Source organism: Pleurodeles waltl, chromosome 1_2, assembly GCF_031143425.1.
Source record: "Pleurodeles waltl isolate 20211129_DDA chromosome 1_2, aPleWal1.hap1.20221129, whole genome shotgun sequence".
Taxonomy (NCBI): domain Eukaryota; kingdom Metazoa; phylum Chordata; class Amphibia; order Caudata; family Salamandridae; genus Pleurodeles; species Pleurodeles waltl.
The window spans coordinates 1,148,629,520-1,148,646,528 of NC_090437.1; the positions used below are offsets into that span (position 1 = coordinate 1,148,629,520).

A 17,009-nucleotide genomic window follows, 5' to 3' on the forward strand; every position below is an offset into this window, starting at 1 on the left:
TTGAAACCCACCAGAAATTCAGTGAGAAAAAATACAAAGTTAAAGTGCTGTTATAATTAGTTGTTAAAATGAGACATTTGAGAATTATGCTACTCAGGAATAGACTCTGACATCCCAGTTACAGGTCCCAGCAGTGTTGACGGTTTAGTTACTTATTCTGTTACATCTGAAGTTTCTTTGGCTCATAGACAATGGGAAACATCAGTCAGTCCTGAGTCTCTTATTCAGGGTTTCAACAAGATAGTTCTACGACTGCACATTTATGTTATGGGACATTTATGTCAACAATGAAGTTGTGTGTTAGTACTTAAGTAGGTAAGCATCCTAGCCCACTTGTTTATGTTTACCTCCTTACTGTTTTCACAGACTGTGCTCTGCATGCGCTTGACCACTTCTGGTGGTCAGTGTTGTGCACTCATCGGTTAAGTAAACATACTGAATTCAATGCATTTTAAATAGTATATGCAACAAACTGAAAAGTTTAGAAACACTAGAGCAATAAACATTGTTATAATAACTCACATTGTTGGGGCGTGGCCAAGCACCAAATGGACTTGGCAGTAGGGCACCGGAGCTCCGGGACCTGCTGCCATTCTGCAACCCCCACTGACCATCCTGCAAGGGGGAACACTCAGGAGCACTCTCTTAGGCCCCTGAGACACCCAGGTCCCCAACCAGCAGTCGGAAACCAGAACTCCCCGAACCCGACATCTGCGGCGGTGGACCAGGCCCACCCAAGATGGCGGCTGTCCTTGTGAGTGGAGACTGCTGAAAACAACCCTGGCACCAGGGACAGCGCAGGCGGCTCGTGGCACCCGGATTAATGAGCTGCAGCCTGGGCCCTACCGCCGGCGAAGAAAGGAGAAGGCAGGGCCCTAAGGAGATGGGCCCCCAACCCCAGGGATAGACCGCTGGCCGCTGGACCCCGTGTTGCCAAGGGGGTCCCACGCAGCTGAGGGACACCCAGAAGGAGAACCTCGAGGACAATGCCCTGCGCGCCTCCAGTGCGAGATAAAAAATGAGAGAGGTGCGCAGGCCCAGACGGGGGCGAGGGAACCCTGGAATGCCCTAACAATCCGCAAGGGCAGGAAGGAGCTGAATGAGGGTCGTGGGCAAGCACGACCTAATGGCAGCGTCCAGCGATATGCACAGTGCCAGAACAGAGAAGTGAAGCAGAACACACACCACACCCTTGCATCAATGCCGGCCAGCACAGAGGATGACAGCGCCTTACAGGAGAGGTCGGGACATCTGGTGTAGAGGAGGACTAGACAGCGCAAAGTTACAAGCCCGCTTGGAGGAGCCCCTCTGCAACAGGTGGGAGTGCATGGAGTACACTGGTGGACATATAGTGAGCTAGGGCTGCAAGGCATACTGAAGAGACTAATTGCTCTGGGGAGGCGGGGCTAACTCAAGGCGAACCAGGGCACCACTGTGATACCCCTGACCAAGAGCCAATAAACCTGATTAGATGGGGACAGCGCACTTGAAGGAAAGTGTGGCGATATCCGGAAACTGGAGGGAAGCAGTGCCCTGCAGTGAGGAGAGGGACAAAGCCGCTGAGTGAGGAGAGACTGAACACCCGTCGGCCCTGGGCACACTGAGCCGCCCCCCAGGAGTCCTAAAGTGGCCCTGGAGAAAAGGGAAATAAGTGAACTTGCCGATTTCGTAGACCTTTGACGGCGAACCCCACAATATGTGATTAGGCCACATCAGCGCGGCTGCAACCCTTGAACACCCAACCCAGGAGACACTGGCTTTCCAAATAAGACAGGCTGCAGCAGTAAGACACCACGCAGGGGCCTCCTGGGGGCACAGGTCTGCAACATAAGAGAGAAACCACACCTGGTCACAGGGAACACCCAATATATTGTCAAATGGGGAAAGCCTTCAAGAAGAGAGACTGCAACATGGGGGCCCTTTACGGCCCAGACCAACCAAGGAAGTGGCAGACCCACTTACACACCCCACAGTGGAGATGAAGCCCACCACACCTACACTACAGGGTGTACTCCAGGCCATTTCAGCCTCACAAAAAGCACTGGAGGTCAAAATAGACAGGCTGAGTATAGGGATGACCACAGACGATTAGCAGAGAGAGGCATCACGACAGAACAGGAATTAGCAGAGGCGGTTCCTACCCTGGCCCTCACAGATGGCCATTTGAATGCCATGGAAACCTGCCTAAAAGCACTGGAAAATCGAGCGGAAAATGCTGAGACCAGAGCAAGACGCAATAACATTAGGGTAGTATGACTTCATGAAAAAAACAAAGGATCCAATATGCTGTGGTATCTGGAAGAATGGCACAAAACAGTGGTGCCCCGGATGGCCTCTCACCCGTTTTCACACTAGAAAGGGCTCATAGAGTACCTGCTAAAGCACCTTCTCTAGGAGCTACCCCAAGACCGGTGATAGCGCGTCTACTTCATTTCAGAGACTGAGACTACATAATACACCAGGCACAACTACACGAAGATCTGAAAATTGCAAACAGTAAAATATCAATATTCCATGATTCCTCCCGAGAGGTCCAATGACGAAGAGCTGCTTTCACTTCTGTGAAACACAGGCTCAGAGAGCTAAAGATCCCTTATTCTATTCTGTTCCCTGCCAGGCTCTGAGTGGTCACCCAGACGGGGTGGAATTCTTCAATACACCACCAGAAGCGTGGGCCTGGCTAGAGTTGAGACCGGACCCGGACGCGAGTGCCACTTCGCAGCAGCAAAAGAAAAAACGCCGAACCTGGATCTCGTAGGAGACAGCCATCATCCCAGATTGACCTGCCTAGCACAAGAGGAATGACAGAAGGTGGTGGTGGTGGTTGTGTCACTGGGCAGGACATCAGGGGGCACAATGTCCCCTAGTGAACGGAGAGGGGCAGAGCAGACAGACTCAAACAGCAAGGTCACGACCTCAACACGATCGAGTGTGGTTCTGCCAGTGGTCACCCCAGGCCAGCAGACAAGCTCATATAGAAGGGAGGCAGAGCATTGCAATAGCGCTCAATTCACCCCGTTGGTGGGCTCTGGATGGGCAGTGTGAAGAGTGATGCATCCTTCACTAATACTATTGGCAATGATGCTCTCACCACACGATTTTGGAACCTCTCACATAGCAGATAACAAGATGAGGTATGAGATGCGAACCGAGGGAATCCCGGAGCACCCGGCCCCAGTGCAACGAAACCACCACCCCCACACACAACGTCACCTGAAAGTTGGAGGCTATGAACATTATTAAATGTTGTTTTTTTGACGGTTTGGTCGAAAACACTATAGCCCTCATTATGATATTGGTGGTAAAAAAACGCCTAGCGCCGTGGCAACGGCTGCCAAAAGTCCTTCGTCGTGGCTACCAGCCGTCAGCCGCATTATGACCACAGCCGGATTTCCGCCAGAAGGATGGCGGAAATCCGGCTGTGGCCATGCTGGTGGGTGGCGGTAAGGTGGCGCTGCTGCCAGCAGCAGCGTCATGCCAGTAGACCGCTGCAGACCGTATCATGACCCATGATACGGCCTGGCAGTGTTCTGCTGGTGGACACTGCTGCTGGCAGCAGCGCCCCATCCTATTCCCTGCTGGAGGACCCCCTGACATCAGGTAAGTCAGGTGCTTCGATAGTGGAGGTGGGTGTTGTGTGTGTGGGGGTGGGAGGGGTGTATGTCTGTGCGTGCGTGTATGCGGGTGTGTGATGCGTGTTGTATGTGCGTGTATGGATGGATGTGTGAGTGCATGTATGTTGTGTGAATGCATATGTGCTTGTATGTATGTCAGTGTCTGTGTGGATGTGTGTGTGAATGGATGCATGCATGCGTGGATGAATGTGGGTGTGAGTGTGTGTATGCGTGTATTCGTGTGTGCATGAAGGTGCGTGTATGTAGGGTGGTCTGAAGAGGCGGGGGTAAATGAGGGGGGGGGATGGGGAAGACCCCTATCAGTAACAGGAAAGTGCCTACCCCAGTGGTTTTCGTGGTGGTAACGTGGGGTCATAATCCTGCAGGCGGGCAAGTGACAGCCGCCGGGCTAAAGACGGGAGTCTCCAGCCTGGCAGTCATTACCGCTGTGGCGGTCGGTGTGGTACATTGTCGGCTTGGCTTTAGCCAAACCGTCAATGTCTAAATATGGAGAAAAGTACCGCCAGCCTGTTGGCAGTACTTTCCTCCATATTAACGCTGTCTGCCGGGGTCATTATGACCCCCTGTATTCTTTGCCCAGGGGAAGGGGAGTTGGGGAGAATGTTGTTTGGTTACAGACCAATCCACTTTGTGTTGCCTAGATATGTCATGCAATCGAGTGGATGTGAGTAGGGCACCCTTTGGATGGGAAGGGGGCCTCAAAACCAGTCTCTGGGTTCTCCGATACACCTTTAATGGATACTACACTAAATATCAAGTTCCTCACATGGGATGTTAGGGGGATACGATCCATGACTAAGTGTCATAAAGTATTTGTATTCCTTAATAGCCAGGGTGTCCAAAGAGCGATGCTGCAAGAGACACATCTAGATGCCGTTGAAGGCCTTGCCCTCCAAAGGTGATGGGGAGGCCAGGTATATTATACCACTTACTCGGCCTTCACCAGAGGGACCTTGATATGGATCAAATATGGAGTACCATACCAACACACTGCAACTGTCATAGACCCACTGGGAAGATATACCATGATTATTGGAAAGCTAGATGAGAGGGAGATAGTGCTGGGCAGCATCTACAGCCCGAATACAGACCAGGTGGGATTTTTAGCATCCATTTCTGAACGGCTGGCTGCACATTTAACGGGACCTGTATTACCGGGGGGAGACTTCAATTGTATAGCAGACATGACATTAGATAGGTCACACTCCCTGCTGCTCTCGTCACCGACCTCTAGGACATCCCTCGGGAACCACGCTTGGCAACAGAACTGGGGCCTGGTCCACTCCTGGCGCATCCAACACCCAGACCAAAGGGATTATTCATTCTATTCACCAATGCATGATCTACATGTAAGATTTGATACATTGCTATGTACACCAGTGGTACACGAGCTGACGCACCTGAGTGAATACCTAACCTGAACGATCTCGGATCATAATCCATTGCTAATTAGGCTTGGATGGTCTCGGAAACGCATAACGATCCCCACATGGTGGCTCCAGCCAACTTTGCCAGAGGACGAGGGCTTTAAGCATACTATTGGCACGGCAATAGATACTTACTTTGAGACTAATGAAGACTCGACAACCTCAAAACTGATAGAATGGGACGCGTTTAAGGTAGTCATTAGAGGGAACTGTATCTCAGCAGCTGCCGGTGAGCGCCAGGCGCTGCTACGGGATATAGCAAAAGCTGAACAAGAACAGCGTGCACTCGAGCAGAGACGTCCCAACGCCCCAGAATTACAGACGGTACTCATAACTGCGCGAGAAGCAACAGCGATGGCATTCGATAGGCTGCGCTGTTATGACCATAAAGCCTATGTAGCACAAACCCATGCGGAGTGGGATCGTGCAAGTTCCTTACTGGCATAGTTTGCGAATCCTGCGCATAGAGGGTCTGTTATAGTTGAACTAACACACGCTATGGGGCACAGTATATACACCCAAACTGCAATCAATTGTGAATTTCATAAAAACTATGCTGATCTCTACACAAGCAAGGTCCACTCAACTGAGAGTGAGATCCACAACTTCTTATCACATCTCACACTCCCAACAATATTAGAGCAGGAGAAGACAGAACTTGGGGCAGCGATCACCACTGCAGAAGTGAAAGCTGCCATAGCGAGCATGGTGCATAATAAACACCTGGTCCAGATGGACTCCCGATAGAATTTTACTCTGCATATATCTCAAAGCTGGGCCCGAGATAGGTGACCATCTACAAAGAGGCTCGTGCATGTCAAACTCTTCTTGCATCAGCCCGAGAAGCCCTGATCATTCCTTTACTGAAACCAAGGATACCTCCCATGGACGTAGCTTCCTACCGTCCCCTATCAATGCTATCAGTAGACTACAAGATATTGAGTACAATTCTAGCGATGTGCCTCAAGCGACACATGCTGCACCTGGTACATATGGACCAGGCTGGGTTTATCCCAGGGTGACAAACAGAGATGAACATACAGCGTCTTTTTCCTCTGCTTCATATTGAATATTATGATAGGCAAAGGGGGGTGATTTTTGCAATTGATTTTGCAAAAGCTTTTGACAATACCTATATGAGGTACTTTGCAAATTCAGGCTAGGGGACCAGTTCATTGCATGGACAAGATTGCTATATACTGACCCGACGGCTACGGATCGTACAGGCAGCACAATCTCAGAGAGCTACCGGGTGGCGAGGGGGACTTCACAAGGCTGCCCTCTCTCCCCCCCTGCTTTTTGCACTGACAGTAGAACCACCAGCTTGTGTAGCCAGGACAGAGAATGCCTACGAGGGTATAATAGTAGCCGGGCAGACTCATCACATTGCTCTGTACACTGACGACCTCCTTCTTTTCTTGTAGGATGCATGAGATGCATTACATGGAACTCGTATCTTATTAGAAAGATTTTGGGATATATCTGGGCTCAGAGTGAATTGGCAAAAATCCAGTTTATTTCCTACAATGGAAGGAAGGACTGCTCCCCTAGACCTTAGGGACCTACTGTGGGAGTTGAGATGTCTGCCATACTTAGGGGTTCAAATATTCCATGGCAGCCAGGACTTGCTTGAAGGCAATGTGGCACGGGCTCTGCAAGGACTTCACGGTAATCTGGCTTTCTGGGCCACCCTGCCACTGTCTGTGGCAGGCCGTGTGGCACTTTTGAAAATGATAGTACTACCCTGCCTCTTGTACTTTTTCACTACTCTCCTGATATGGAACCCGAGAAACATCTTCAAAGACCTGAACTCCATGGTCATAGGTTTTCTGTGGGGGGCGGGCAGGTGGCGATTAGCGCTCACAGTACTTCAACAACCACTCGAAGAGGATAGGACTGGCCGCCCCTGACTTTGAAGCTTATTATTTAGCAAGCCAATTACATTGGTTGACCAGATGGATAGCAAGTTGTATGATGCCGGATCGAGAAATTACCCCATTCACTGGCTGACTAGGGTTGTCCTTCACCTTGGCCCCCCCATCTGCCTCTAGCTCCAATGAGTTTAAAGTAATACACAAATGCTGGCTGAGGTACCTCTGCAGAGCACAAACCGCCACACCCTATGCACCTGAAATACCACTGAAATGTCTACTGACACTACCACATGGAAGGGACTGGAGGAGAATCTCGAGAAGGGAGGCAGCAGGAGCATCCACTGTGAGCACCCTACATGAAGCAGATTCCCTGCTACCCTTTGAGGACTTCTGCACTAGGTGTCGGATCCCTGCGGGCACTTACTGCTCTACAGGGCAATCATTGAGGCGATCATCAGACACTGGCAGGTGGGAAGGACAGAACCACCCATATCGGCGGTGGCTCAATACCTGGTGAGTGCCATGGGGACACATAAGGTAGTGGACTGCCTTTGTAGTACAATTAGATCTACACAATGCAGCCACTAACAACCCTTAAGCAGAAATGGGATGCAGATTTAGGATCCCCTATTGCAGATGCCGACTGGTAAGAAATATTAGCTCGGACTCCACGGGCCTCTAGGAACGCTTGATTCAAACTTATCAATATATATATTTTATACAGCGCATACCTGACCCCATGCAGAATCAAGAGACACTTCGGGGTGGCAGAGGCTAGATGTCCGAGTGGGGAGGAATAGGATGAATTTATCCACATGTTCTGGTACTGCCCAAAAATACAAGAGTACTGGAGTTTGAGTACACAACACTTAACAGACATGATTGAGCTGGAGGTACCTAATGATCCCAGACACTGCTTGCTAGGGGGCCATCACCGACAGACCAAACACAAAATCACTAACCAGTTCCAAGATCTGGCCCTGGTTTTAGCTAAACAAGAAATTGCAATGATGTGGAAGGTGACACTAGGCCCCCGAGAAAGTAAATGGAGGCGAGAGGTCCTGAAATGGGCTAAGGCAGAGGAAGCAGTTAGGTACTGGGAAGCACGGAGAGGCCCGGGGTCACTATAGAGGGCACAGACGTGGAGCAGCCTGATTTGCGACTGGGAGCATCTGGGAAAGAGACCACCAGCAGACATGGCACCGCCATGAACACCCTGAGCCGACACCCACAATGGAGACCCAGTGACAACTCCTGACGCAAACTAAAGACGCACAGCAACCCCTGGGGAGATAGGAGCAGACAGAAGGTAGACAGAGGTTCCCACCATGCAGAACAACACTAGGGACCCGAAAACAACAACACATCAAATCATCTAGGCACACAAAGGGGGGAGAGTTCGATCCCTTAACGGGGAACTCTAACATGACGAGATATTGACTGATCCTTTTGCTATAATATATAAGGCATTGAAAGTAGGCTTCATCATTTGATACTTATGCATGAGATAATAACCAATTAATTGAAATGTCAAATGTGTTGATGGACATTGATTATCATATAAGGAGTATCAAAAACATTTAACATGATATGTCACTATCGAATAGCAGAGCCACTAATTAAGGGTTGTACTGTTTGTATTGGAAAATTATTAAAATACGTTTAAAACAAATAAATAATAATACATAACATTTTTTGCATCAAACCAGGCACATGTACTCTTATAAAAAATTGGAAAGTAACCCTTCTACCCCCAATAGTCTCCAAGGAACAAAAGATGCTACAATGCCATTGTGTGCTATCCACTTGCTAATTAGCAATAACAATACATAGCCACTAGAGAAGTTATGCCATGATAAGCCTACAGTGTTTATTCATTTTAAAGAAAGTATACTTCAGCTTCAATTTATCTCAGTGAGGGGGTTCTAAAGGTTCGGTTCACATTAGATAGATGATTGCGTAAGGTTTAATGAGGATTCAAAATATATTCTAATATTAAGAGTCTTGGTATAAATAAAGTAAAACAATGTCTCACTAATTCAAGCATGTTGGGCCTCAAGTACGAAGAATGCATTAGGTAGAAGGGGGCATAAATTGTTTACAACTTTTACTGATTGCATTCTTATTTTGCAAATCACTGATGTATTAATGGCTTAATAGGTTCAGAAAATCCTGAATCGTAGTGGGTCACAACTCAACTTATATCATAACTAATAATAATGTAGGTTGCCCATTGCAACCCATTACGAATGGATACAATCACAGGTATGGTGGCCTTCTGTGGTCAGAAGACCACCTTATCTGTGATTGTTTTTAAACAAATGATATATATATTTTTTTAATGCAGCCTGTTTTCCAAAAAACGAAAACAGGATGTGTTTTAAAAATATACTGAAAATGTTTACGAGCTATTTTTAAGATTAGCAAGCGGTCCAAGAGACCACTACGTACACTTAATTTTTTTTTTGCTGTATACAAAGGGAAAGGCTTGTTTGGGGAACCTTTTTTATTTGTAGGTTACCACCTCCTTGAGTTGGTATTAAAATATTATTGTTTTGCAATTGGATTTCAGTTGTGAAACATTAATACATTAAGAAACTGATATTTGGAAGGCATGAAAGGAAGGAATGATTCCTAAATCTATCCGTTTTCGAATTGTTAAATGGGTTTAATACATTTACGAAAGGGTTTTATCTTTCTCAAACCCTGATGCCTTCATGTCACCAACCTTATAGAATAAAACATATTTTCTGTTCACACGTCAACCAGGATTATCACAAAATCTAAAGAACAGAAAGAAGCAACACAGCTCTTTGGACCAGATGTACTAAGAATTTTAATGGTTTCAAGTCCTCCGATTCATACTTTGTGACCATTAAATTGCTTTTCCCTATGTATTAATCCCATTTTAGGAGTTAGAAACATTTTTCTGACCCTTCTATGCTGAATTAGTCCTGTTAGGATTTTTTCGTGTTAGACCTGATAGCCTTAGGGTGGTCACCCCTAACTTTTTGCCTGCCTCCATCCACTTTCTGGATACTGTTTTTGCTGGTTTTAGCTAACCAGTGCTAAAGTGCATATGGGCTCTCCCTTAAAACATGGTGACATTGGCTCATACCCATTTGGCTTACTTAATCTACTTGTAAGTCCCTAGTAAAGTGCACTACATGTGCCCAGGCCTGCAGATTAAATACTATTAGTGGGTCTGCAGCACTGATTGTGCCACCCACCTAGGTATCCCCTTAACCATTCCTCAGGTCTGCCACTGCAAGGCGTGTGTGCGCAGTTTCACTGCCACTTCGACTTGGCATTTAAAAGTACTTGCCAAGCCTTAAAGGCCCCTTTTTCTACATATGTGTCACCCCTAAGGTAGGCCCTAAGGCAGGACATATACCTGTGTAGTTATATTTTCTAGTTGTGCAAAACTCCTAAATTTGTTTTACACTGCTTTGAGGCCTACTCTTTTCATAGGCTAACATTCGGGCTACTGTTATATGCTGTTTGAGTGGTCGATTCTGATCTGAAAGGAGTAACAGGGTCATATTCAGTATGGCCATAATGGTAATACAAAATCCTGCTGACTGGTGAAGTTGGATTTAATATTAGTATTTGAGAAATGCCACTTTTAGAAGGTGAGCATTTCCCTGCACTTAAATCCTTCTGTGCCTTACAATCCACATCTGGCTGGGTTAGTTGACAGCTCCCTTGTTCATTTCACTCAGACAACCCCAAACACAGGATGCTCAGTCACACCTGCACACATCTGCATACTGAATGGGTCTTCCTGGGCTAGGGGGGTGGAAGCCTGACAATTACATGTCAAAGGACAGTGACCTGCCGTCGCACAATGGTCTGCCAAACCCCCTACTGGGACCCTGGCAGACAGGATTGTACTGAAAGGGGACCTTTTGCACTTCTAAGCCACTCTTTGAAGTCTCCCCCACTTCAAAGGCACATTTGGGTATTTAATCTGGGTCTCTGACCCTATCAACTCCGACACTTCTTGACAAGATACCTACTGGGAAAGGAACTCTGAACCAGAACCTTCAACCTGCTAAGAGAAGCTGCCTGGCTGCCCAAAGGACTCACCTGACTGCTTTGCTGAAAAAGGACTGCTGCCTTGCAGTTGCCCTGCTGCGTTGCTGCCCTCTGGCTCTGCTGAGAAGTGCTCTCCAAGGGCTTGGATTGAGGTTGCCTCCTGTTTTCTGAAGTCTCAGGGCCAAAAAGACTTCATCTTTGCAAAGAACCCCTTGTGCGGTGAAAACCAACTCACAGCCTGCTGGAATCGACGCACAGCCTGCCCTGAGAAAATCACTGCAATGCTGAACTTAAATGACGCAGCCTGGCTCCCCGAGTGGAAAAGCGTTGACACATTGTCTGTGTGCGCTTGGAGAAACCAACCCACACCTCCCTGTTTTCCACGCATCTCCTCCTCTGCGGTCCTGTGCTGATAATTTAGACGGAAACCAGGTACTTTGTGTGTGACTTACTCTGACTAAAGTGAGGGTCCTTGCTTGGACCAGGGGTAACCTCACAGCCAACCAAAGACCCCATTTCTAACACTTGACCTTTGTGAATGTAAAAAAAAGACATTTCTCGAAGAGTAAATTAAAAAAAAAGAAAAACTTTGTTTTAAATGTTTTAAATGTTTCTTTTAATGGAAATGGTCTCCATTAAAAAAAGTTTTCCTTATTGAAAATCAGGTGTCCCTGGAAAGGAAGATTAGGGAAAAACTATTCCAAAAGAAGAATGTAAATGATAAGCATTTCTCTGAGTAGCACAGAGTCATAGGTTATAGAAGTGATTGGTTTGGGATGCCATCTTTTGAACTACATTAATAAAAGGCAGAATAGGAACTAGATATTTAAAAATAAAGGAGGAAAATAATATACAAGATGGATTGACAGAAGCCAATCTTTCTATATGCAGTCAAATTTGGAATATTGTGATGAAACTGTTTTCAGCATACCTATATCAATGAAGTGTAATTTCAAAGATGTGTGGTTTTGCAAAAGGGTTTAGAAGACTATGATGATCATCCTGGATTGGGTACTTTTATTCTACTCAGTAGTGAGGATATGGGGCTGACTGATGCATCTGATGTTTCAAACTTACGGACAGTGCTGCTACCTCCTGCCTCACTGTCTGCTACAACTTAAAAAAACATTATTAAGTACTATTTATAAAATATCTGGAGAGACAGCTAAAGCATTTTGTAGGGCAGACATAAAGAAGAGAGCGAGAGCCAGGGAACTCATGCAATGAATTCAATGAATTCTTTAAAACAAATGTACCCTTAAGGGATGCCATCAAACCAGGGAAGTCAGATAGACAACAGTCATAAGCAAGGAGCTGACCAATCTCCTGCTGTAATACATTGGAGTTAATAGGTTTAGACAACAATCAGATAATGCTGTCTTTAGCAGATACCTAAAAGTTACTGCTCCCAAGCAGTTGAGCATAGGCTTTATCCATGACGTCTAACATCTTAACACCTTATGTAAGATGTTTCTCATTTAACATGCTTTTTTTCTTTTATTTATGTTTCGCAGATATGGTTCTATACAAATAGTATTTTTACCCATGCTGGAATTAGCAAGGAAAACATCCCTTACATTACTCTGAGCACTGGTGGTATTGAAATCCTGGCCTCGGTTGTTTCAGTAAGTATTGTTGACTATTTGTGTATAGCTAAAATGAATTTATTGTATGATCGTTGTATGGTTAAGAGATAAAGGTTTCATGTGATTAAAACTATTTCTACTGGTTTGATATTGATTCACGGTCATTTCTATATAGTGTTTTCAGAATATTTGCATACTTCTGAGACATTCATCTTTTCCTAGATATTGGACTTTTACAATTAGCCATGTTAGTAGCATTTTTTCTAGTACATTGCATTTGTTCAAATCCATCTTGAAAAAAAACAGCAAAAACAAGGTAATGTATGGAATGATTGAATTGATCTGTCACCAGCTGTTGCCTGAGGCTGCATTCCAGTAATTCATTTTTTGTCCACCGTGTCACTCTAGACAACGAAATCAGTACTGAACCTGCTACAGGGAATGCTCTATCCTGAACTGGCAGGTAAAGCACCTCCCTCACCAGCAGAAGGAACCATGCTCAGCTGCAGACCAGGTTTGTCCTACTTGGAGCTTGTCAACTGGCTATAGCTTGATTGCTATGGCAAAGTGAGCACAAGATCCACATCTGGGCATACCCATTCCATGTAGGGTGTCATTTGCAACAACAAAAAGGTGATGGATGAAATGCTTAAATTAATCTTAGCCACTGGCAACTACTCAGGCCTCATTCCTATCCATTGTTTTTCTCCCACCATGCCACGCTAGACAAAGGCTTGCTTTATTCAAATCAGTATTGACCCGGCTCCTCATGGGAACAGCCTGTCTCGAACTTCCAGGTGAAGCTTTCTCCAAAAGGGACCATAAATAACCCCAGTCCAATTTTGCTATACATGGGGCTTGGAAATTAAGTGTAGCTTGATTCCTATGATACATTGACCATGACACCCATTGCTAGTTGCTGGGATTAATTGAATGATTCCATCACCATGTTGCTGCTGTTGACATCTTTAAAACTAGCACTAAAAATGCAGCCAAGATTGTTTGGAATTATATCACAAGCCCTTTCTGTGCTTGCTGTTCACACTGCATGCTGTAATTCTGCCCCTAAGAGTCAGCATATAAATTCAGGTCATCACAGATTAGAAATAGAGAGCAGCTACCACCTGTCCTTGTTTCCGAACTGTGCTGTCTAGAGCATATGCTCTAACTTGCAATATTTTTAAGGACTTATTTAAGAAAAGTGGTGCTGCATCCAATGCAGTACCTCTTTCCTATGCCTCCTTAGTACTCCCTAACACCACCATGCGCGCACTGTATTTAAGATAGGGTGCAACATGGCGGTAGTTAGGGAACTAGCATCAACATTGTTTATGCTAGTTTGGTGCTTTGCAGAATGAGTGTAAAAAATGTGACGCTAATCCTGGAAAGCACATTGAGGCCCATTATAAATAATGATGTGCCTCTTTTTAATGCCTGCTCTGTGCAGGGTTTAAAAATGCTGCAAATAAATGGTGTAAAGAAATCTTTTACATTTCTTTGTGTGATTTTTTTCGGCTGCCCTAACAGGTGAACGCCACCTTTGCATACATAATGCCTGGCACAGGCATAATGTGACACAAGGGGTTACAAAGTGGCACAATGCATGCATTGCACAACTTTATAGATCTGGCATGGCGATTTTGGCCTTGTTGGGCCACATTAGCGTAGAAACATATGACAATAATGTGGCACAAGGAGGCGCTAGGCCCTCTTAAATCTGAGCCCTACAGTGGCAACCATTGCTCCATGTTTTCAAGCTGTACTGTCTAGAGTTCATACACTGATTAAGATCATTCCTAATGTGTCTGACTCAAAGAATAGGATGTTTCACAAGTAATAAGCTTTGTACAAAAAGAAGAGAAGGAAGGAGTGACACTTTCAAATAGTTCACTATCTCTTACTTAGAAAATGATGGTTACATTTAATATTTTTATAAGCGAATAAGTAACAAAGTATGGACTTTGTCACTTTTAAAAAATATAAGCATTGAAATTTGTTTAAAATTCTATTGTCCAAAGGGACTTTGTGACTTTTGGATAAGAAGAAATCTTTCTGAGTGGGCAGCCTCTGGAATTATTGCCACTGCTGTGGACCCAAAGGACAGACACTTGAAGTCAGTTGGTCCCTCTCGAGCTCTGGATCTTTGGGGATTTCTTACTGAAAATTTTCCAAATTTCAAAGCAGAATGGGACTTAGTCATTTTTGTATGTACGAGAAGCAGTGGGCAGGACAAAGCTGAAATTCAATCCAATACCATGGAACTATTGGTCCGTTATTCTTCATGGGAGGGCCTCCTGAAGCTCTAGAACTCTAAAGCAAATGTTTTAAATGTTTCCAACGCTTTTCTGGTGCTCAACAACCACAAGAGTACATTTCTAAGGCCCTCGAGACCTCAGTATAAGGCATATGGAGATCCTCAAGGTGTCAGGCAGAGACCCACTGATTGACGCAGGTTGGAACAAAGCATGAAACAAGCTGAAAAAAAATCAGTCAAAATGATGAAAGATTCAAACTGATTTAATTACTCTGTCTCTTCAAGACCTATATCACACCAGAAAAACAGGTCACAATATGCCCATGGAGGTCATTGGAATGCACATGATGTGGGGCACCCATTGTAGATGTTCATATATGGTTTCACGCTGTCCATCAATGTCAGAATTTGGGATGTAGTGGTTGTGGGTCTGCACACAGCAATAGTCATTACCTAAACAAACTATGATACAATGCTTACTGTGGATTTTTCTGGTGATGAAATAAAATATATGAAAAAACTATTTTCTGCCCTGGGTTCTGTTTCAGCCAAGAGATGACTAACAAGTCACTGGACTAGAGCTAGGGCACCAAAGTATGACCTAAAAAATTGGACATTGAGGTAAGAGCAGCAGAGATGATAATCTAACATAAAAATTGATGGAGTGGGCAATAGACTAACCCATCAGAAACCTAACCACTGTGAACTAAATGATACATTAAAACAGAAGGGAGGTAAGAAAGCACCTACATTTATGCTCAGAGAAGCCAATGACATCTTGTTTTAAAGGACACATTGAGAATAAAAGTTTAGACTTTGTATCATTGCTATAGCTTGTTTGAATGTGATAAATTGATCAAATCTAATGTGGATGGATTGCTCATTTTCAAAATATGCAATTATTTCTATCATCTGTTGATAAAACTCAATAAAATTATATTTAAAAAAAGGAAAGTTAGCCCTACCAGAAAATCTGTCACATTTTATTTTAAATTCGACCCTTCTCTCCTGAAACACCTCCTCTAATTTCCTTGAGGTGGCTTTCATGATTGCCTACATATATGCATGTAATCCCTCTTCCAGTAGTTGACTGTTCACTGACTTTATTGGTTAGTTGCTGCTCAACCAAATGGCGAAATGTGTGTTTTGGTTGTATTTATACACAAGGAATCCCACTCCCACAATACTCGAAGAGCCTCCATTGTCAATGGGTTATGTGTGTAACTGTTTCAACTCTGAACATGAACATTCAAATGTATCTAATGACTTCGTGGACTTCATCAGCAGCTGAGATTCATCTTACTGCATTAGAGCTTTTGTCTGTTCTTCAGACGCTTTGGATTTGATCTTATTATCTGCACGTTTAACTTGTGGAGACATCTGGGACCCTGACCTGACTGAAAGAAATACTCACCTGCCTAATGCATGCAAAGCAATTTTACTGAAAAATCATAAGGTGTGTAAAACACTTGGCAAAATACGAATTTTAAAACACAGGCCCTGATTTATACTTTTTGGAGCAAACGTGCACCAATGCAGTTTTGCACCAAAACGTTTAGCACTGGCTTGCACCATTTCTGAACACCAGCCGGGCACCAAATTTACAGAATGGTGCAAGCCAGTGCAAAAAGTAGGCTATCATAAAAAAAATGACTCTAACCAGCCTAGTGTCATTTTCTGTTGCACAACCATCCATCCCACATGACTCCAGTCTTAGAAAAGACAGGAATCATGCCCACCACACCAATGGCCAGCACAGGGGACCAGGGTCCCCTGGGAATGGCCATTGCATCCAGTGCCATGTAGGGTGGTCCACTTCAGGGCCCCCAATGGCACTTTAAAAAAAATACTTACCTGTAAGTAAATCTACTTACCTGGGAGGGGGTCCCCCATCCTGCGCTCTCCTTCTGGTGTGGGTGGGGGTGTCCCTGGGGGCTGGGAAAGGGCACCTGTGGGTTTATTCCATGGTGTTCCACCATGGAAATAAGCCCGCAGGTCACCTAACGCCTGCCCTGACCCAGGCGTTAAATAATGGTGCCAGCAAGCTTTGCACCATTATTTGACGCCTCCTCCCCCGTGTGTGATTTCAGAACGGGGATAAATATGGCGCTAAGGCCATAGAGTCATTTTTTGCACAGGAACGCCTACTTTGCATCTCACTGATGCAAGGTAGGTTTTCACATCCAAAAAATGAC

The 17,009-nt window shown here is 45.1% G+C and overlaps 1 protein-coding gene across 3 annotated transcripts in view; it reads left to right on the plus strand.

Annotated features, from left to right (window-relative positions):
- The window catches only part of SLC2A9 (solute carrier family 2 member 9), a 1,837,553-nt gene that overhangs the window by 1,088,330 nt on the left and 732,214 nt on the right, over nt 1–17,009 (plus strand). For all 3 annotated transcript variants that reach the window (XM_069202834.1, XM_069202850.1, XM_069202841.1), the window contains exon 9: nt 12,489–12,599. In XM_069202834.1, the coding sequence (XP_069058935.1) occupies nt 12,489–12,599 (111 nt within the window). The remainder of the gene's footprint in view (nt 1–12,488; nt 12,600–17,009) is intronic.